The 21,742-nt window shown below is 34.0% G+C and overlaps 1 protein-coding gene across 10 annotated transcripts in view; it reads right to left on the bottom strand.

The window, feature by feature from the left end:
- Positions 1-21,742, bottom strand: part of SLCO1A2 (solute carrier organic anion transporter family member 1A2) — an 81,151-nt gene continuing 59,409 nt past the window's right edge. For 7 of the 10 annotated variants that reach the window (XM_054591365.1, XM_054591360.1, XM_054591364.1 and 4 more), the window contains 7 exons: positions 19,509-19,673; positions 18,073-18,268; positions 16,453-16,618; positions 15,303-15,475; positions 13,179-13,243; positions 12,503-12,620; positions 1-1,029 (listed from right to left, as the gene is read on the bottom strand). In XM_054591365.1, coding sequence (XP_054447340.1) covers positions 810-1,029; positions 12,503-12,620; positions 13,179-13,243; positions 15,303-15,475; positions 16,453-16,618; positions 18,073-18,268; positions 19,509-19,673 — 1,103 coding nt within the window. In that variant the 3' untranslated portion in view covers positions 1-809. Of the gene's footprint in view, positions 1,030-8,737; positions 8,783-12,498; positions 12,621-13,178; positions 13,244-15,302; positions 15,476-16,452; positions 16,619-18,072; positions 18,269-19,508; positions 19,674-21,742 lie in introns of those variants that run through there. The other 3 variants (XM_054591368.1, XM_054591369.1, XM_054591370.1) reach the window with 3 other exon arrangements.

Raw genomic sequence — 21,742 nt, 5'->3', positions numbered from 1 at the left:
TATTCCATTGACAATATCTTCACTACAAGCAGCCTTGAAGGACCAGCGTTTCTATAATATTACCCTTTCATTCTCTGGCTTAGACACTTGTTTTAAAGAGAGAGTCACCTGGTTTGAATTGCTGAAAAAATATCCCAGCCATCTTTGCTACATGAATTTTAATAACCTGATTGAGTTTGGCAGTACTCTGAACCAAAAGAACAAATACATGGCATGACTCATAAAGCAGGGAACAAACTGAAAGCATGTGATGGCACACTGATGAGCAATCTATTTTCAGACAGTCACGTATGGAATGAATAGGAGGAGTTAAAGAACAATTTCTAAATAAAACAAAAAGACATAGGCTTCTTGAACTCGGAAGTGATAATATGAATAAAATACTTAATATTCACATAAGTAGGATAAGAATTTAAGTCTCTAAATAGCCTCAATATCAAAGCAGAAATTTAATGGAATTAAATAGATTTTCATAACTGGAAATTTTTAGAATCATTTGGAAAAGGAGATGTCAGAAATATACTCTTATGAACATAAGTTAAAAGAGAAATCGCTGTTTTAAGATAAAAATAAAGCTGGCGTTAACCTCCTGTTTGGAGGGTTGTTAAAATTGTCCATTTGAGGAAAAAAATCTCAAGTGCTATTAATGTATCAGAAATGCCATCAGTGAACATTTTTTCATCTTGTGTAAAAAAATCTTTTTTTGAGGTTCTTAAAGACAAGAAAAAGTTAGTTACAGTACTTCTATTGATTTCAAAAACAAGTTATAGTGTGTACTCCAACACTGGGAAACATGATATAATAAGGCACTACAGTTTAGTTTTCAATTCATCATTATCCAAAACTTTGGAAATTTGGTCCATTTCTTGGCATTCATTTTCTTTCCCTGCAACCTTTGCCTCTCCAGGCACAGATCCTAAAGAGGCATTTTCACCAGGTAGATGATATTTCCTCAAAATAATTAGGATCAAAATGGCAGGAATAAAACTTAATCCTCTTAGTGCTATTGGTAATCCAATATAGATGTATCTATAAAAGAAAAATGTTAAAACATATTAAATCTTACATCAACAGCATGGTGAATACAAACTAGTTTTGCATATCTTTAATTATTAATATTTTATTCCCATAAGAACAGCAGCTGCTAGATTAACAACTGAAGGAAAGAGCCACAGACAGCAGATTCCTGGTAGTCTTGAATAGATTGCCTACGGCCAGACAGGGTCAACATCTGACATCATCAGAGGCAGATCCAGAAAGAAAAAGCAGCGGTTTCCTACCATCGAAGTTCACACCACAAAGTCAGGAAGTCAAGACAGATCAATTTAAGAAGCAGAAGCTAAAAAGAGGAGTCTCACAAATAATGGAAAGAGAAAGAAACACCCTCCCCCGCACCTCCACCACCAATTGAAGGGAAAGGAGGAATCCTCAGAAAGAAAATGAAACGAAATAGGGGTAAGTAAACTATCAGATATTGAGTTCAAAACAATGGTTCTAAGGAAGTTCAATGAGCTCAGTGAGCTCAGACAGAAGGACCAAAAACTACAGGGAAACTACAAGGAACTTACTGCAAACTATATCAGCATGAAAAAGAACATAGAAACCAAAACAAGAGGCAAGAGAATACAATGAATGAAGAATACAATCCCTGCAGCAAAGAACACAGTAGAAGGAATCCAAAGCAGGCTAGATGAAGCAGAGGATCAGTTCAGTGACCTGAAAGACAAGGTAATAAAGCTCCAAGAAAGAGCAATAAGATGAAAAAAGATTAAAAAAGAATGAAGAGGCATTTAGGCAAATGCAGGACAACCTGAAATGTAACAATATCCCAATAATAAGGATACCAGAAAGAAGAGGAGCAAGAGATAGAAAACCTGTTTAAAATAGTAATGATGGAAAACTTCCTTAATTGGAGGAGAGAAAAAGCCACAGTGTCCAGGAGGCACAGAGGATCCCATTCAAGAGGAACCCAATGAGGCCCACTCCAAGACACATCATCATTAAAATGACAAATATCAAAGACAAAAAGAGAATCTTAAAGGCAGCAAGGGAGAAACAGGTAGTAACATATAAGGGGGCCTCGATATGGCTAGCAGCTGACTTCTCAACTAAAGCATTACAAGCCAGAAGGGAAAGCAAAGGCTTGCAACCAAGACTGCTCTACCCAGCAAGGTTCTCCATTAAAATGGAAGGCACAATAAAGAGCTTCCCAGACAGAAGAAGGCTAAAAGAATACACCTCCACCAAACCAGCACTGCAAGATATGCTAAAGGGACGGCTTGAAGAAGATGAAGAAAAAGAGTGACAAAGAGAGGAACACAGATACAAAGGGAAAAAATGAATAAGTACCTATCAATAATAACTTTAAATGTAAGTGGATTAAATGCTCCAATCCAAAGACACAGGGTAGCTGAATGGGTAAGAAAACATGACCCGCGCATATGCTGCCTACAAGAGCCCCACCTCAGAACAAAGACCTACACAGACTGAAAGGAAAGGGATGGAAACAAATATTCCAAGCAAATGGACAAGAAAAAAATGCCAGGGTACAATACTTACATCAGACAAAATAGATTTCAAAACAAAGGCCATCAAAAGAGATCCAGAAGGACACTTCATACTACTCAAAGGAAGAATCCATCAAGAAGACATAAACTTTGAAAACTTATAAGCACCCAACATAGAAGCACCCAAATATATAAGGAATATCTTGGAGGACCTCAAGAAAGATATAGACAGCAACACAATGATAGTAGGGGATTTTAACACCCCACTGTCAATAATGAATATATCTTCCAAACAAAATACCAAGAAGGATATTGAGGAGCTGAATGACACATTAGAACAAATGGTATTAACTAATAAATATAACACCTTTCATCCCAAATAAGCAAAATATACATTCTTTTCAAATGCACATGGAACAGTTTCAAAGATACACCACATGATAGGATACAAAACAAGCCTCAACACATTAAAGAAAATCAAAATCATAACAAGCATTTTCTCAGACCACAAGGGCTTGAAACTAGAAACCAACCTCAAGGAAAAACTCAAAAGCATTTATTCATGAAGACTGAATGGCATGCTATTAAACAATGAATGGGTCAATCATGAGATCAAAGAAGAAATCAAAAAGTGTCTGGAAACAAATGAAAATGAACACAGAGCAGTCCAAAACCTGTGGGACACAGAGAAGGCAGTTGAGAGAGGGAAGTTCATAGCAATACAGGCCTACCTACAAAAGATAGGGACATTTCAAATAAATGACCTAACCCTACAGCCTCAAGAACTGGAAAAATAACAACAAAGCCCAGAGGTGTAGAAGGAAGGAAATAATCAAGATGAGAACAGAATTGAATGACAGAGAAACTAAAAGAACAATTCAAAGGATCAACAAATCCGGGAGCTGGTTCTTTGAAAATATAAACAAAATCAACAAGACTTTAAGCAGACTCATCAAGAAAAATAGGAAGAGGGCCCAAATAAATAATATCAGAAATGAAAGAGGAGGAATAACTATTGATACCACAGAACTAAAAAGGATTGTAAGAAATTACTATGAACAATTATATGCCTAGAAATTTGAAAACCTGGGTGAAATGAACAAATTTCTAGAAAAATATAACCTTCCAACACTGAATGAAGAAGAAGGAGAAAGCCTGAACAGACTGATAGCAGCTGGCGAAATTGAAGAAGTAATCAAAAAACTCCTGGCACACAAAAGCCCTGAACCTGATAGTTTCACAGGAGAATTTTACAAAACATTTAAGGAAGAGTGAACCCCTGTTCTCCTCAGACTATTCCAAAAAGTCCAAGAAGAGGGAACACCCCAAAACTCTTTTTATGAGGCCAGCATCAGCCTAATCCCAAAACCAGATAAAGATACAACAAAGAAAGACAACTACAGGTCATTATCACTGACAAACAAAGATACTAAAATCCTCAACAAAGTATTGACAAACCACATCCAGGGATACATTAAAAAGATCATCCACCATGATTGACTGGGATTCATCCCAGGGATGCAAGGAAATTCAATATTCACAAATCAATAAATGTAATACATCACACAAACAAAAAGAAAAAATCACATGATCATATCAATAGATGTGGAAAAAGCATTTAGTAATGTACAGCATCCATTTATGATAAAAGTGCTCAGCAAAGTGGGAGTGAAGGGTGCATACCTCAACAAAATAAAGGCCATATATGGAAAACCTACAGCCAACCTCATACTCAATAGTCAAAAACTAAAAGCTTTATCACTAAGATAGGAAATAAGACAAAGTTGTCTGCTTTCACCACTTTTATTCAACATAGTATTGGAAGTCCTAGCCACAGTGATTAGACAACAAAAACAAATAAAAGCCATCCAAATTGGAAAGAAGGAAGTAAAACTGTCACTGTTTGCAGATGACATGATAATATACATAGAAAACCCCACAGACTCCACTTAAAAATGACTCACCTATTAAGTGAATTTGGCAAAACAGCGGGATACAAAGTCAATATCCGGAAATCGAAGGCATTTTTGTATACCAGCAATAAAATACTGCAATCAGAAATCAGGGAAAAAATCCCATTTGCTATAGCAACAAGAAAAATAAAGTACCTAGGGATAAACTTAACCAAGGAGGTAAAAGACCTGTACTCAGAAAACTACACAACACTGAAGAAATAAACTAAGAAAGATGCACAGAAGTGGAAGCATATTCTGTGTTCATGGGTTGGAAGGATTAACATCATCAAAATGTCCATACCACGCAAAGCAATTTATAGATTCAACACAATCCCTCTTAAAATACAAGCCACGTATTTCACAGATATAGAACAAACATTTCAAAAATTTACATGGAACCATAAATGACCCCAAATAGCTGCAGCAATTTTGAGAAAGAAGAACAAAGTAGGAAGGATAGCAAACTATATTGCAAGGCCACTGTAATCAAAACAGTCTGGTACTGTTATAAGACCAGACACATAGATCAACAGAACAGAATAGAGGGCCCAGAAATAAACCCATGTCTCTATTGTCAATTAATATTCGACAAAGGGGACAGAAGCATAAAATGGAGTAAAAATAGCCTCTGCAACAAATGGTGTTGGGAGAGCTGGACAGCTACATGCAAAAAATTGAAATTCAACCACCAACTTACACCATATACAAAAATAAACTCAAGATGAATAAAAGACTTAAATATAAGTCGCAGCACCATAAAAGTCCTAGAGGAGAACATAGGTATCTCTCGATATTCCACAAAGCAATGTTTTCACCAGTATTTCCACTAGAGCAAGGGACATAAAGGAAAGAATAAACAAATGGGACTTCTTCAAAATAAGAAGCTTCTGCATGGTTAAAGAAAACATCAGCAAAATGAAAAAGGAACCAAGTGTATGGGAAAATATATTTGCCAAAGACACCTTGGACAAGGGTTTGATCTCCAAAATACGTAAAGAACTCACACGACTCCACTCCAAGAAGACAAACAATCCAATTAAAAAAGGGGCAAAGGACCTGAAAAGACACTTCTCCAAGGAGGACATACACAGGGCCCAGTGAATGTGAAAGCATGCTTGGCATCACTAGCCATCAGAGAAATGCAGATCAAAACCACAATGAGACACCACTTCACACTGGTCAGAATGGCCATCATAAACAGATCAAAAAACAAGTGCTGGGTAGGTTGTGGAGAAAAGGGAACCCTAATGCACCGTTGGTGGGAATGCAGACTGGTGCAGCCACTGCGGAAAACAGTTTGGAATTTCCTCAAAAAACTAAAAATGGAACTGCCTTTTGACCCAGCAATTCCACTACAGGGATTATACCCTAAAAATACCAAAACGCCAATTCAAAAGAACCTGTGCACCTCAGTGTTCATAGCAGCACAGTTTATAATAGCCGAGGGCTAGAAGCAACCTTAGTGCCCAACAATAAATGAGAGGATCAAAAAACTATGGTACATTTACACAACGGAATACTACGCAGCACAAAGAAAGAAAGAGCTACTACCCTTTGTGACAGCATAGATGGAAGTGGAGAGCATTATGCTAAGCAAAATAAGCCAGGGGGCGAAAGACAAATACCATACGATTTTACCTATAAGTGGAATCTAATCAACAAAACAAACAAGCAAGAAAAATAAAACCAGCAGCATTGAAAGGAAAAACAAACCAACAGTAAGGAGAGGGAAGGAGGGAGGAGGGTAACAGAGAAAAGAAGGGGGAGGGTCAAATCAAGGAGCGTGTATGAAGGACCTGCGGACAAAGCCAAACTGGGGAAGGATCGAAGGTGGGAGGTGGGGGTGGATGGGGCAGGGGAAAGCGGTGGCAGGAATATGGAGACAATTGTGTTTGAACAATAAAAATTAAAAGAAGAAAAAAAAACAGCAACTAATTATCTTGGATGTTGATCATATATAAGCAACTTTGTGAAACTTGCTTATTGTTTATTAAAATGGTTTCCTTTAGAATTTTTCATCCAGAAAAATAAATTTTTTTTCTTTTCTAATCTTTTGTTATTTTTATTTTATTTTACATTGACTAGACCTTCAAACTTAAATTTAATGTTGAGAGTGATTGAACTTTTATTCCAGTATTTAATAAGAATCTTCCACAAAAAACACCATTGATTATTATCAGTTCCCTGAAAATTTGTAAAACTTGCCTTAAGATCCTTAGGACTTGGTGCTTCTAGTGATGGGAATTTTTTTAATTCAGTTTAAATAGCTATAAAAGTGTTCACTTTTTTTTACATATTTATAGTAACATTTTGGTAATATAAATTTTTAAAAAACTCATTTAATATGTTTCCAAATTGTTATATCTAAAATATATAAGTAACTGTACTTATATTCCCTTTTTTTATTCATAAGTGTTTATTTGTTTCACCTCTTTGTCTTTCCATATAATTGTCGTTATTGTATTTAAACTTTTCTAAAACATAATTTCTGGGTTACAATTATGATGTGTAGTCTATTAATTTCTGTTTTTTATTTTCATCTTTCTACTTCTAAAATTTTCTTTCATGAAACATTTCAAGAACACATAAGAAAATAAACATTTTTTTTTACCACCCAGATTTTTTAAATAACTAAATTTTGCTACTTTTATTTCAAGTCAATTCAGAAGAAAATGCTAATGCATTTAAGTCCCCTGTGTACCCGCTATGATCCTATTGCCTTCTAACGCATCCCAGATATTTCATTATGTTAAACTTTATGGATTTTGTTGCTAGTTTATTTTAATAGTTTATAAAGGATTGTTATATATTCATGAAATACACAATTATTTTACATGTTTTTACATTTTAAAAATTTGGCAAAATAATGTATGTTTTATTCTGAAAATTCCTATATTAGCTCACCATTTTTAAACTATGTTTATACGTGTAGTTGCACTTTACTTTTGAACTGTTGCACCGCATTCCATTGTAACAACATACCACATTAATTATTCTAGTTCTTATTAGACCCTTTTATTGCTTAAATTTTTCTAATATCTACATTACTGCAATAAACTTCCTTTTACATGTTTCCTTGTGCATGTGAGCAAGAGTTTCTCTAAAAAGAATTAGAATATGGAGTATGCAAATTTATAAATATTGCCTAATAGTTCTCTTCATGGTTTTTATTTACTATCAGTAGTGCATGAAAGTTCCTATACTCCCAAGTTAAGTTCCATCATTCTTTTCATTGTCCATATATCTTCTATTGTAAGTAAAATTTTGAATTATATATACAGCCACATTCTCCCATTTCTTGCTCTCTGGTATTTAATGTCGACCCCAACCAAAAGCAAGAAAGATCATAAAGATATTAGGAACAATTGTTGCTGATAATCTATTAGCTATGGTCCAATTTTTATTTCTTATAAATTGCATGTTTATTTGCATGGGTAACTTTTATGTTGTTCTTTTCTTTTTTACCTTGATGGTTTGTAATTTTACTCTGATAGATCTATTTACATTTATTCTACTAGGCATTTGAAATGCACTTTTGATCTGAAATTTTATGTCTTTTTTAAAATCTAGGAAATTTTAAGTCATTAATTCTTTGATTTACTGCTGCTATTTCCTTCAATCTCTTTTTTAGAAATTTCCTGAAATATATACTTTGTTCATTGATCTTTAACATTACTTAGTTGTAGTTAACTTTCGTTTAATCGGTTCCAATCATTAACTCACATCTTAGATAAATTCTTCTGTACTCTCTTCCAATTCATCAACTCTCATTTTAAATGTATTACATATTTAGGATTCTCTTTATTATCTCGATGCTATACATTTAATCTCTAATATTTCTAAGTCTTTTTGATATTCTCATTTTTCTAGTTTTTTCATCATTTCTTATTCACTTTTAATGGATAGTAAATGCCATCCTATTTTTAAACTTATTGAGCTGGTCAAACATACTTATTTTAAAACTTTTGTCATACTCTTAAGTTTAATCTGGAATGAGGTCATATTTCAATTGGTAATTTACATGCTTATTTTTTTAATATTGGATTTATTCAAGTGTTTTAAATTTTTAGTTTACAAGCTCCTTTGGAATATTTTGTTGGTGGTGGTTGTTTGTTTTGGTTTTCTTGCTCTGTTTCTTTGAAACAAATCTAATAAATTTGTCTTTGTTTTTTCCAGTTCCCAAATTTTTAGGCCAACCTAGTTCTTATAAGGGTGATTTTTCATAGTGATACTGGGAATACTCACAGAGGGAGCACATACCTTGCTTTAGTTCTTGGGTGTATCTATGTATTATGCCCTCCTTAATAACACAGCAATGACCTGCAAAAGGTTGTTTGTTTGTTTTTTAACTCTTTTATACTGAGGTTTACATTAGTTTCCTTGGGCTGCTGTAACAAAACATCACAAACTTGATGGCTTATAGCAAAACAAACAAAAAAATTTATCCTCTCACAATTCTGGAGGCTAGAAGTCTGAAATCAAGGTGTTGGCAGTGTCGTGCTTCCTTGGAAGGTTCTGGGAGAGAATCCTTCCTCCACTCTTTCTGGCTGAGACTAGCTGCCAGAAACGCTTAGCATTCTTTGGTTTGTAGATGCATCATCACAATCGCTTCCTCTGTCGTCACATGACATTCTCCCTATGTGTCTGTGTCACTGTCTCCTTTTCTCTTCTTAAAAGGACACCAGTGATTGGATTTAGGACCATTCTAATCCACTATGACCTCGTCTTAATTTAGCTAATTCCATTTGCAAAGACCCTATATCCAAATAAAATATTCTGAGTTTATAGGTGGACACGAAATTTTGAGGAACACTATTCAACCTAGTTCAAGTCCAATCCCCAGTGGTAGGTTTACCTCACTACTTGGATTAAAGCATTGACTCTGGATCTAGTCTCCTAACTCTTAAGAAGTATTTTATTTTTCCTTCAGAAGTTGATCTCCCAGAAACCATTGCTTGTTTCTAGGCTTAGGGCCTTCACACTCAGCCTTTGAACTCAGCTGTGTTTACTCCATTTATGTTTCTGTTCAAGTTCTCATTCAGCAAAACAGGATGTCTAGGATGATATTTATTTTGTCTTTGAATCTAGATATGTCCTGTTGGAATTGTAAAAATGTATTGTATCTATCGTTCCTATCTGAGATAAGAATTACATCAATATGTAACTTATTCAGTCACCTATCAGGTTGTTCTTACTTTGTTTTTTTCTTTTTTTAATTTTGAGTTCATTGACATTCAATCTTTTAAATATATATATTTAAAGTTCTAAATACACTTTTGAGTACTGATTTAGTTTTCATTCCATAAGTTTTCTTATTCAGGGTTTTCATTGACATAGAGCTCCAAAAAAAAATTATTTTATCGTAATTTATTTTTTCATCCATGAGTAATTCCAAACATGTGGTGTTTGGCAATTTTTTTTATCATAGATTTCTCCTTCCATTGCACAGGGCACAGAAAACAGAGGCTATAAGGTGTCAATACTTGGAATTTTTTTAAAAAATTTCTTTGTGGCATAGTACCTAATCAATTATGTTTATTATAGATTTAAAAAGAAATATATATTCTGATCATTGGGTTAAAAATTGCTATATGTCTATAAGATAACTGTTAGGTTATTTGGTGGTCCAAATACTCTGTATCCCCACTAATTTCTTGTCTATACGTTACATTCACTTGTTGGACAAGTGTGTTGAAATTTTCCACTCTGTTGATTTTTTATTGTAATTTTTAAATTTTTGTTTTATATATTTGAGGCTTTGTTGATATAGATTTATATGGGCTCATAACTATTACATATTCTTGGTAAAGTGTTTATTTTATTATAAACTAGTATCTTCTTTATTAATCCTTTTTACTTTAAATTCTATTTTGTTTCATAGTCATTAATATAACTATAGAAGCTTGATTCAATATTTGCCTGGAATGTCTTCTCAGACCTTTGTTTTCAACCTTTCTTTGCATTATAGTATTTAGTCTGTCTCTTACAACTAGACATACAGCTAGAATTTTGTAGACTCTAATATGAAAGTCATTATCATTTTAAAAGCAAGTTTGGATACATTTATTGTGAAACCTGGTATATTTAAGCTTATTTTTTAATTCATTTTCTGTGTTTTTATTTTCCTATTTCTCACTACATTGAATTTTTCTTAATGTTTTCTCTTTCTATTAATGGGAATAAGTGTAAGTGGTCATTTTAATTTTGGCAAAATTTTAAATTAATCAGCATTGCTGTTCTTAAAAACTATAAAAGAATTTTAGATTTTACCTGGATTTCAAGCTAAATGACAAGTTTGCCACAGTTGCACAGATGTTGGCAGAAGATACAAGACTTCATGGTCAGAGACAAAGGACTTTTTTACTGACAAACTTAATGTCCAGTTTGGTTATCCTTAATCCCCAAGTCCCAAAGGGGTGACACAGAAGGAGACCCAGGTGAATGTTGTACACACAGTGGATTTAGGTCAGAGCTAAGGAATCTCGAGTTTAGGAAATCCCAAACTTTTAAATGGGTTGTAAGCAAATCTGCCAATGTTAGCCCCCGGAGGAAATTTTTATCTTTATCATCCCGGACACTCTGCTGCATCAGGAAACACTATCTATTCATCTTCCAAGGTCAGGTACTGTTCAAACATCCTTGAAAATGTAGTCCAGAACAAAAGCCTGTGCTAACAAGCTACACAGAAATGCAAGGGAACCATGGAGAATTCCCTACCAACAATATCTACCTCTTGTTTCTATGCTATATTAGTTTACAGTGAATTTTCTCATGAGTATACTTTATCGGCCATCCTAATTAATTCGACTGACAGAGGATGGTACCAATTATACAATTATTTTTTCTGAAATAGTACTTAATTAAGGGCTACTATCTCCAGGATTCCAAGTAGCAGGATGAAGACAACCCGTACTAGTAATCCTCGGTGTCGTTCAACTGCGATGCAAATCCATTGCCTGCACAGCATGTGGCTGGACCTGCCTTCACTTAACCCTTGGGCACCGCAGGACAACGGGGAACTGAAGAAAACAGGAATCTCAGGCTGTCTGTTCTCTGCATAGTTCTTGACAGTAAACTCCTTGATGGTCCTTTTTCTGATCAAGATAAGATCTTAGAATGTTTTAAACAAAACTAAACTGTTTTTTAGTAAATGGCTTTCCTTACTGCCTCATTCGGAACAATACAAAATTAAACCACATTCAGTTACCCATTGAGGAAGAACTCAAAGTAGAAAGATTAACAGTGGAAGAATTTTTTTCAAAGACAGGTCTATATTATAATGTGTTTTGTTCAAAATCATATCTATATTAAGAAAAAAATAAGCCTTTATGAGGCATGAAGAATAATGTGTCAGTGAAATTTAAGGAGAGACGAGTGTCATTTTGCAGATCAGAGGTAGGTGGTGCAAGGAAGTAAGGATTCAAGCTAGTAAGATACTAAAATGACAGAGGATGAAATGAGGATACTTGAGAGTAGCGATTTTCCACCAGTGTGCCATGGCAGGCACGCTGCTGTGCCACAAGAGTTTTTAAGACATGCAATACCTGACTATTTAGACAATTAGATTTTCCCTTAGATTGTCAAATAAAAATATGACAGCAGCTACACAACAATAGCTGTCTGGTGTGAATGAATAAAAATTATATCTGTTTTTGTTATATATTTTTGTTGCAGAATTTTAGTAATTAGTTTATGTGTGCCATGAGGTGAAAAGAGTTGCTTTAGAGAATCATGTAATTTAAATAGGTGGTTTATGTACAACCATTACCTTCAATCATGTATTGACTACAACCAACTTAACAAACATTTTGAAAGGCTAGGTTAAGGAAATCATCCATGCCTTATTTACCAAGTACTTTGAAAATACTGAGGAAATAAAAATTCTATATATAAATAAAAATGGAGATACAGTATCAATATCTATTCTGGAAACAAAGCAAAAAAGTTGACTAGTCACTTGACAAAGAAAATATTAGACATGAATGGTGCCATTTTATGCAGTTTATGCTAAGAAAACAAGTCTAAAAAAATTATCTTTACCTGAAGGTGGTAGAATCATATATCCTGCATGCCCCTGACTCACCACATTTAAAAGTTGGCCAGTGTAAACATGTGGAGTCCAGTAAAGCCCCAAAATACATAGGGGCAGGGATTCCAGCTACAATTAAAAGGAGAGAGAAAAACCCGTCAACAAGGTAAAAATTAAGAAACAGTGTTTTGTTTGGAAGTGTTTCAATTTCCTCTATTTGTAAAACCAACAAGTTTAACAAAACATAACTTTAATACTTTAAATTTTATTTTTAGAAATTAGAAATTACTTTGACTCTTAAAGTTTCTAGATTGTGAAGGATAAGTAATTTTATGGACAAATGCAGCATAAAACCTATTGAAAAAGAAAAACTTTGAATTAATTATTATATTTTTTTCTCTAATGTTTTGGACCAATCATGTGTACATTTTATTTTAACACAGCATTTTCTGTTACTCTGATTTTCAAACCCAATAGTTGAAAAGTAGAATTAAGGTCAGATAGGACTTTTTTAAGTAAAAGAGGGAAGTTCTCTATTTCTTGTACTCCATTCTCATACTAATTACAGAGTGCTGTTTAAAGAAGGAGGGATATTTGCTAGACTGTTATTCTGAGAGAGTGATTGCATTTACTTAGCATTTAATAATGGTCTGATACAATGTTAGGGAAAAAAATAACTACTTTTACCAAATGCTCTTGTGGAAAATGTATGTACTCCCACACCAAGACTCTTCTCTTCAGGCTTGATACACCTAAAAAAAATAAATGAATTAATGAATAAAATCCAGGCATTAAACTCTATATCATAATGTTGGCAAGAGATTGAGGAATAGAGACATAAAGAGAGCTGAGAGCATGATTAAGTACTTGTCTTAACACTGAGAAGTTTTGAAACTGATGAGAGAAAAAGAAACAGTGAAGAATTTCAATAATCAGGTTAACCATTGGAAAGCTATAACTTTCAAAACAGAAGAAGAAAATCCAATATGTACAATGGAAAACAATAAAAAAAGAAGCAAAGAAAAAGTCAAATAAATAAAATATATGAAATAAAATGATAAAAAAGAGCCCTATCACAATAATTACAATAAATGTAAGTAGGTTAAACTCACCAGTCTCAGACTACAAAATCAAATCTAGCAAACTGTTTTATGAAGTAAAAATATAAATTGAAGATTAAAATTAAAGGGAAGGAAAATTATATAAAAGGAAAGTTAAAAAAAACCTAGAACTACAATTTTAATAAGAAACAATAAAATTCCTTAAAATAAATGATGAAACGATAAAATTGTGTGCTGGTAGTAACAGAAGTACAGTGATCACAGGCATATCTGCATCCTACAATATAGCCTCTAAATATATGAATTTTAAAATGACAATTATAAGGAGAATTACATCAGAAACTTTTTGGAGATTTTAACACACATCTCTGAAATACTGATGGGTTAAGCAGACAATAAACAATTCTAGATTTACAAAAAACAATTATAAATTTACACAATTTAGATAACACAAATATTTACTTCAAGAGATATGGAAACTCTATACCCAAAATGCAGAAGATACACATAAAACACTAAAAAATTAACCATATGTTGGGCACCAAAGAAAATCTCAATATTCCTCCTCAAAACTCCACATCTTTCAGATTATGTTCTCTTAACATAAAAATGAAATAACAATAATAAAAAGAAACCTATAAAAATTTTCCATATTTATGCCCTGGCTGGTGTGGCTCAATGGATTGAGCACTGGCCTGAGAACCAAAGGGTCAGTTGGTTTGATTCCCAGTCAGGGCACATGCCTGGGTTGCAGGCCAGGCCCCCAGTAGGTAGTACATGAGAGGCAACCACACATTGATGTTTCTCTCACTCTCTTTCTCCCTCCTTTTCTCTAAAAATAATTATGTAAAATCTAAAAAAAAAAAAAGTTTCCATATAGATGGAAGTCATATAACACACTAATAACTAATAAATTAATTTTGGTTTGTGGGTACTTATGGTTAGAGGAAGTGGAGAATGAAATAAAAATGATAAAAATAAAGGAAAATAAAGCAAGAGAGAAACCTTACTCCAATTTATGCCAATAATTTACTATGAAACTGAGAGTTATAACTAATTTAATTATGCTTATGAGCTCCAATAAAAGATAAAGAGAAATAAATGCAAACTTTGTTTATTAAACATGATTAGAATTGTTTATTAGGCATGAAGAATACTGTAATTGAAAGCACACAGGGACAATATCCCAAAGTTCGAATCCTACATCTGTAATTTCTTATTTGTAGTTAGCCTTTCATCATTTGTGTCTTGCAATAGCCTAGTAAAAGAGTTGAGCATTTATTATTATGCCCACTTCTTATTTTTAAAAAAGGTGTACCTCAGAAAGGTCCAGGGACCTGCCTAAGGCCCTGTAGACAGTAACTGGTGGAACAGGGGAGTCCAACAGCTTTACTTCGCGTCTTTATAGGTTGGACCATAGGGTATGATTGCTGGCAACCACCCTCCACCTCCCAAAATGACCATCTGGTATGGTTACCCTTAAAATATAAATGTGTCTTTTTGTGTTAAACAATGAGACTCTCATTAAATCAACTCTAAGTAATCAGGAAGAAACAAAGAGAAAAGCCAGCAGATGAACACTATAGTGCTACCTGTAAAGTTTCGTGAAACTCAATAATGCTAAATGCAAACTCTTAATGAATGATAGAGTACTGAATTCTTAGATACTATAGTCTCCAACTAGCTTCCTTAACAAGTTACCTTAACAAATGACTAGAAAGGAAACTAAATAAAAAAATAATTTGTGTACCTCAGGAGAACCATATACCCAGGAATGGCAGATAAAGAATAAATGAAACTGCTGACCGATGACAAGATTAAAAAGTACTGGAGCATCATGGAACAGTCATGTCCTCTGTCACACAGCCCAAGGACTGCAGATGAATTTCCTAAGGTCTGAATGCAGCTACAGTTTTGGAACACCTGACAAAGAATAATATATTATCCTATTTAGGAAAGAAAATTTTAAACACAAATCTCAAATATTTTCTACATCACCAGTTGGATCAAGATGGAGACAATTTATTTCCTTTTTTCTCATCTCCTTTGTGGTATCTCTCAGGATCATAACAAAAAACAAAATATAGAAAGGTGGTCTCAGAAAAACTGTATTTGTCTTTACAGGATCAGGCACAAATAACATCCCTTTTTTATTACAAAATCTTTTATTACAAAATCATCAGCATATAATTCTTAACATAACAATATCACACTCAAGCACACCATATGACATTTTAGGTGAAATGTTCAAATTAAAACTATAAATTATTATACCTATATTATTAACTCTACCAACCACCCTCAAGCAGGCGTTACTTCTGCCAAACACTGTTTATGGAGTAAATCTGCAATACTGCAGCTGTCCTGAAGTCATCCTTTTTAAAAATGTGAACTGCTTTGTTACAATACTAAGTATGACAAAATTTCTTCCAGAATGTTCATTTGAAATATTTAGATACTTAGGATAAATAAAGCTTTGCTTCAAATAGTACAGTTTATTGAAAAAAAAAAAACCAGACTAAAATTAATCCTTTTTAAATTCTTATATGTTTCCAGGCTTTAATGAGAATTAAAATCTATACTTTACTTTGATCACCATTTTTCAGTCCAGATTATTTTTTTAAAAATTATCTAAGTAATAATGTCAACTGCTCTGAAATTAAATATCAGTGCCCAGACACTACAAAGGTTTAAGATAAGATCTAGGAAATAAAAGGTAAGTCAAGTGAGCCTATAAAAAATAAGGTTTTTTCCCACAAAAAATTAATTTGGCTTTTAAAAAAAACTTTAGTTGTATTTTTATCAAATGTGGGCCCAGTTCAAGTTGGAAAGTGCCTAAGCAGTTCATAAAACAATATTTCTGTTAAAAAATAAAAAAAAAAGCCAATAGGTTGTGTTACCATTTTTAGTCCTGTTCCAACAAATGTCTCACAACCAGCTAGACAAGCTGACATATATGACAACCCATTGCTTCCACACACGGGGTCCCATATATTAGTTTGACAGTTACAGTCCATATTGCAGTCAGCAAGGATGACATTTCCAACATGTGAATCTTGTTGCACTCTGAAATGATTTAAAATAATGCCATGAATATTGAAAAACTGTCAGAGCACCTTCTCTTCCTCCCCCCACCATTTCAGTCCACAGTTAAATTTCTCTCCTCCTCAAAATAGAAAACAGATATCTTCCAATCATCGATGTGTAACCCAGGGACTACAGATCTGGCATAAAAGTCAGGCTTCGACCACTTTTTCGATGCTTTAGTTCAGATAAACAAACAGCCAATCAACAAATATTAATTGAATGCTTACCATATGGAAGATATTTTTCCAGGTGTTGCTGGAGTTCAGAAATAAACTGACCTAATCCCTGTGGTTGATGCATATGGTGGAAAGTAACAAGAGAGATCACATCTTATAAAAGCAATTTCAAGGGCTCATTTTACGATCAAAATCTATAAGTTCAAAGTATTATATAGATAATGCATTTAGCTGCAGACACATAACTACATGTGTAAACCGATATATTCTTCTGTTATAAAAATGTATCAGGAACTGAAATCAGGAGCAACCAATGTTGCCATCTTGATAACCACCCATGCAGGAAGCCCGGCCAGGGAACCTGGATAGCCATCAAGCCCATCCTACAGCCTCACTAAGGCAGGGAGCCAAGCTTGGAGCCCTGCTCTACTATGAAATATGGCCTCTGGCTCCACATAACCAAATAACCCAGCACAGCCTCAGAGCCTAGTCTTCAATACTCCTGGAATGGGGAGCCAAGCTTGCAACACTGTCCAGTAGCAGAGCCCAGCCTTTAGTCCCACCCAATGGCTGAACACAATCTGCAGCCTTGTTCAGTCAGGAAACCTAGCCAGTGACCCCACCTAACCACACAGCATGTCCTACAGCCTCATGCAAGGAGACAATGTGGACAGCGAGCCTGCTCGACCAGGGAGCACAGCCTCTAGCACACCCAACCTTCCTCTAGACCCAGGTAACTCTCAAAATACGTATATTTAAAACTATTCAATAGTGAGATATAACTATACAAATAAAATCTAAGAATTTACATGTGCATTAATGCATCTTATATCAGGATTCAGTTATGCTAAATTTAAGCTTATTGTGGAAACATGTAAAAGGCCACTGAGACTCTATAGTCAACTCTTAATTTTACCTATTTATGGGAGTATAAAATACTTGGATAACATTCCCTAATGCAATCTAAAACTATAGGTAGTTTTTTTTGATATCTACTAGGATACCACAAAGACACACACACACACACACACACACACACACACAGTCATAAACTTGCCAACCTTATGATATGTTCCCAACCTCTTTAATAAACCTGGAGCCTGAATGCATAGGTATAATTAACGAATGAAGGAAAGATGAAAGACAATGGATTACTGCCATTAACTCCAATTAACAAATGATCTGGTCATCGGTAACCAATGTAGAAAATGTTATTAACTCCTCAAAATGTATAACATTCTTTAGTAAAAAACATACCCTTTGTAAGAGGCGGTTAATCCAGCAACTGAAGAATTATCACAGATCATTAAAAAACACAAAAAGTAGAGAAGATAATCAATAAAAGATAACCAAAATGCTATGTGGGCAGCTTGTTTGACAGTAATCTTGAACTTTTTCATAATTAAACCACCAAATAAATATCCAAAGCATATTGGAGGCAAGTTATAAATACCTATAAATGCAAGAAAAATCTTATTTACAATGTGATTTAGCAAAGGAACAAATATGATTTTACTTTTAATTAATATGTCTTCCATAAGAAGCCGTTTAGGTCCAATTCACAGTAAAGATGGCTGACTGAATTTTATCCCTACTTAATTACGTATTATATACAGAGAGATTTTTAAATGTCCCCCAGTGTCAAAGGCCATTTTGAAGACTGTTATTATCATTCATTTAATTAATTGCAGTAGGCTGTAAATGTCTTGTAGGCAGAGACCATGATCTATATATTGTTTCTTAGAATTCAGGTGGGAGTGACAAGTCAAAGTTCACCAGTAATTTATTTCATTTAATATATGATTCATATAATTTTTCTGTTGTTTATTCCCCCTTTGGTTATTAAGAATTTGACTCACTTTAAGGTATTTTGAGCCTGTGATTGTCAAGTGTATTTACATTTCACATCTTGCTGCTACTGCTGCTACTGACCAGTACTCTTCCTACCCAACTCCTTCCTCCAAAAAGGAAAAAAGAAGAAAAAGGAAGATACAGCCTTAGGTTCCATTATTCCTTGCCTGGCTCTGCTGACTGAATCATATCCTTGGGAGAACTTGTTAAAAATCGATTCTAGAGTCCTACATCGGAAACTCCGATTTAGTATGCCTAAGGTGGGCACCAGGTATCTGAATTATTAACAAATACTGTAGGTGATGTGGATGGAGATAATCTAGGAAATTCACTTCCAAAACTGCAAAGATCCCTAGAGAAACCTAAGATTTGTGTGGGAGGCAGCGGGTGGGGACGGGACCATGTGGGCTGGAGAAACACCTCAAACCACCAGGGGGAGCAGGGGGAACATAGAATTCATGACTAGGAGCCAAGAGTAAAATCTGATACTAAAACATTGACTCCTAATAAATTAACTGTCTTCCTTTTTTTCATTAATGGATTCCCTATCTGAAAATTGTATCTAATTTGTGCATTCCTCAAGATTCCCACAAATATTTTGAATTTGCGTTCTGACTGGAGAAAGAGCAGAACAGGGAAGAAGGCCAGGCTTTCTCTTCCTACCGACCCTTTGTTGATTTCATTGGAGAACAGAAGGAAGAAATGTACCAAAGACAGAAGTATCCTAAATGATCTTAATTTAGGAGTTTCCTAGACCCATCATCATCACTCTGTTTACCATTTTATGGGGTGGGGGGGTGGGGGGAAGAGTGGGCTACTAATGCAGAGAAAAAGAAACATACCAATTAGAAAGACTGCTTCGGAAGTTGATTTTCCATATTGCTGTTCCAGATATTTAGGCATGAAGATCATCATACTAACAAATGCATTAAACTGTATCACACTTACTAGTATAAAAAGCATGTAAATTGGGTTGCAAAAAAGATTTTTCATGAATGGTAAAAAATCTGAAATGAGAGAAAACAAAAGTGTCAAACTAATTTGCTTTTGCATTTTATGATTGAATTTTTCTGAAATATCAACTTCTCCTTCAAATTGTTTTCCTGTTTTATAATACACATATTGTTAATTTGTTTTACCCTTTAAAAGCTTAAGTTATGTCATTGTTTTTGGCAGCTTCTGCAAGTCAATGACAGAGTTGACTAAGTAGGTATCACAACACAATAGTTTTGCTTTCATTATGTAACTATTATGTCTTAAGGAAAAACTATAATGTGACCAAAATATTATATGTATTCATACCATTTCTTTTTATCTTTCCCTTTCTCCTTCTATTAATATCCTCTCTTCCCTAGAGATCATCTACTATGAAAGATGTTTGTCCTAATCTCCAAAGTCTGAAGGAAAATAAATTTGATAAAGAAGTTCACCATCTAATAATATTGATATTATCACTCCTGAATATTTAAAATATGGATAAATATATATTTTGGAATTCATGGGATATAAATTTTTCAAGTACCAGGTATTTTTTTGTTTTTTCAGAACATCAGGTTTTTGTAGTTCTGCCAATGGTTCACAGAAAAATGTGCTTAAAACCACCTGGGTATCTTTTAAGATAACAACTTCCAGGTCCCCCTTGCTGAGATCCTGATTTATTAGGCATATACTAAAGACCATGTAAATAATTTAACCAAAACTTTTCCCTGTTTGTGTCCATTGACAAAACTCAGAGCCAAATTTGTAGCCCATCTCTAGGAAGTGTTCTGGGCCTCACTGTTGTCATTTGGTGTCCAAATATCACTTATAGTTTCTTTTTACTTTACCTGTCTTCATGTTTTCTGTCTTAGTTACCTTGCTTATTCTGTATTATCGTGGTTTGCTTAATAAACTGCTCAAAAACCCATTCTGAAACAAAGGTACCCATAGAATACTTGTGAAAAGAAATGAATTCAGGTGGTAGAATTCATATTTATAAATAAAGTACATGGCAGGGATGAGGGTTGTGTTCAGAGCTCTTTGAAGCTTTTTAAGTCACCCATTTTGTTGACATCCTTGCTCTCACAGAAAAAATTCAGTAGCTCAAATTCTTTTCTATTGATATATGTCATAGTAAGCTAAGCTCCTTCCTAGTTTTGAAAAATGATCTTACAGACCACAAACAATATTCTACATTAATATCCTCTCTCAGTCCATATCATCCCTTTGAGAAGAGTTGTAATATAATCACGATGACTAAGAATTTGCAAGATCCTGAAGTGGCTCTTAATGATCCAGGAAATACTAAATTATGTTCAATGGTGGTTTAAGTGCATTTGTTATTATTAATAAAAATTCTGTGCAAATTGGTATTATAATTTATGGGTGATATAGTCGTAACAGCATCAACAATAGTAATACTAACACTAGCAACAGTAATAATAGTAATGTGTGCCTGAACACTTCTTACTCTCACACAACAATTCTATAATAATAACTACTATTATTATCTACATTTTACAGGTAAGGAAACTTTGCCTTCCCTACCTTCTAAATGAACATTCTTTAAGAATCCAAGGCCCTGGCCATATTAATTAAATGTTCATAATAATTAAACCAGGCCTCTTGGGAATAGTGCAGATGCTCCAGGCATCAGTAATTTTAAAAATTTCTCAGGTGATTACAATACATTGCCAGGTTTTAAAATCACTGTTCTTGAATACTAAATACTTAAATTCTCTTAACTTGGTTCCCCATAGAAATGCCTTCTGAATATTATCCTTTGAGCTTTTATTGACAATCTATACAAAAAAAAAAGTATTGTTAAATGAAATATGCTTCATTTTCCCAGTATTAGCTGGGAAAAAGTAATGTGGTTCAATATAACCTATATCATACATCATATGACTTTTTTTTTAATAGTTTGTTACTTGGGGAAGATTTTCTCTTTAAGAACAGTTATTCTTCCTTCTATCAAATACAGAGAATTCTATAACCTATCATTTTTGTTGTTATTGTTGTTTGTTTGTTTTTGCCTTAACTTCCAGGAATCTCGCAGTTAAACTAACATTTTTGGTTTCAGAACTAAACACTTATT

Source organism: Pteronotus mesoamericanus, unplaced genomic scaffold (assembly GCF_021234165.1).
Source record: "Pteronotus mesoamericanus isolate MK-2021 breed Mesoamerican mustached bat unplaced genomic scaffold, CSHL_Meso_final scaffold_21, whole genome shotgun sequence".
Classification (NCBI taxonomy): Eukaryota; Metazoa; Chordata; class Mammalia; order Chiroptera; family Mormoopidae; genus Pteronotus; species Pteronotus mesoamericanus.
The sequence above is the reverse complement of the archived record's forward strand: the minus strand, read 5'-3'. Positions and strand labels throughout refer to the sequence as shown.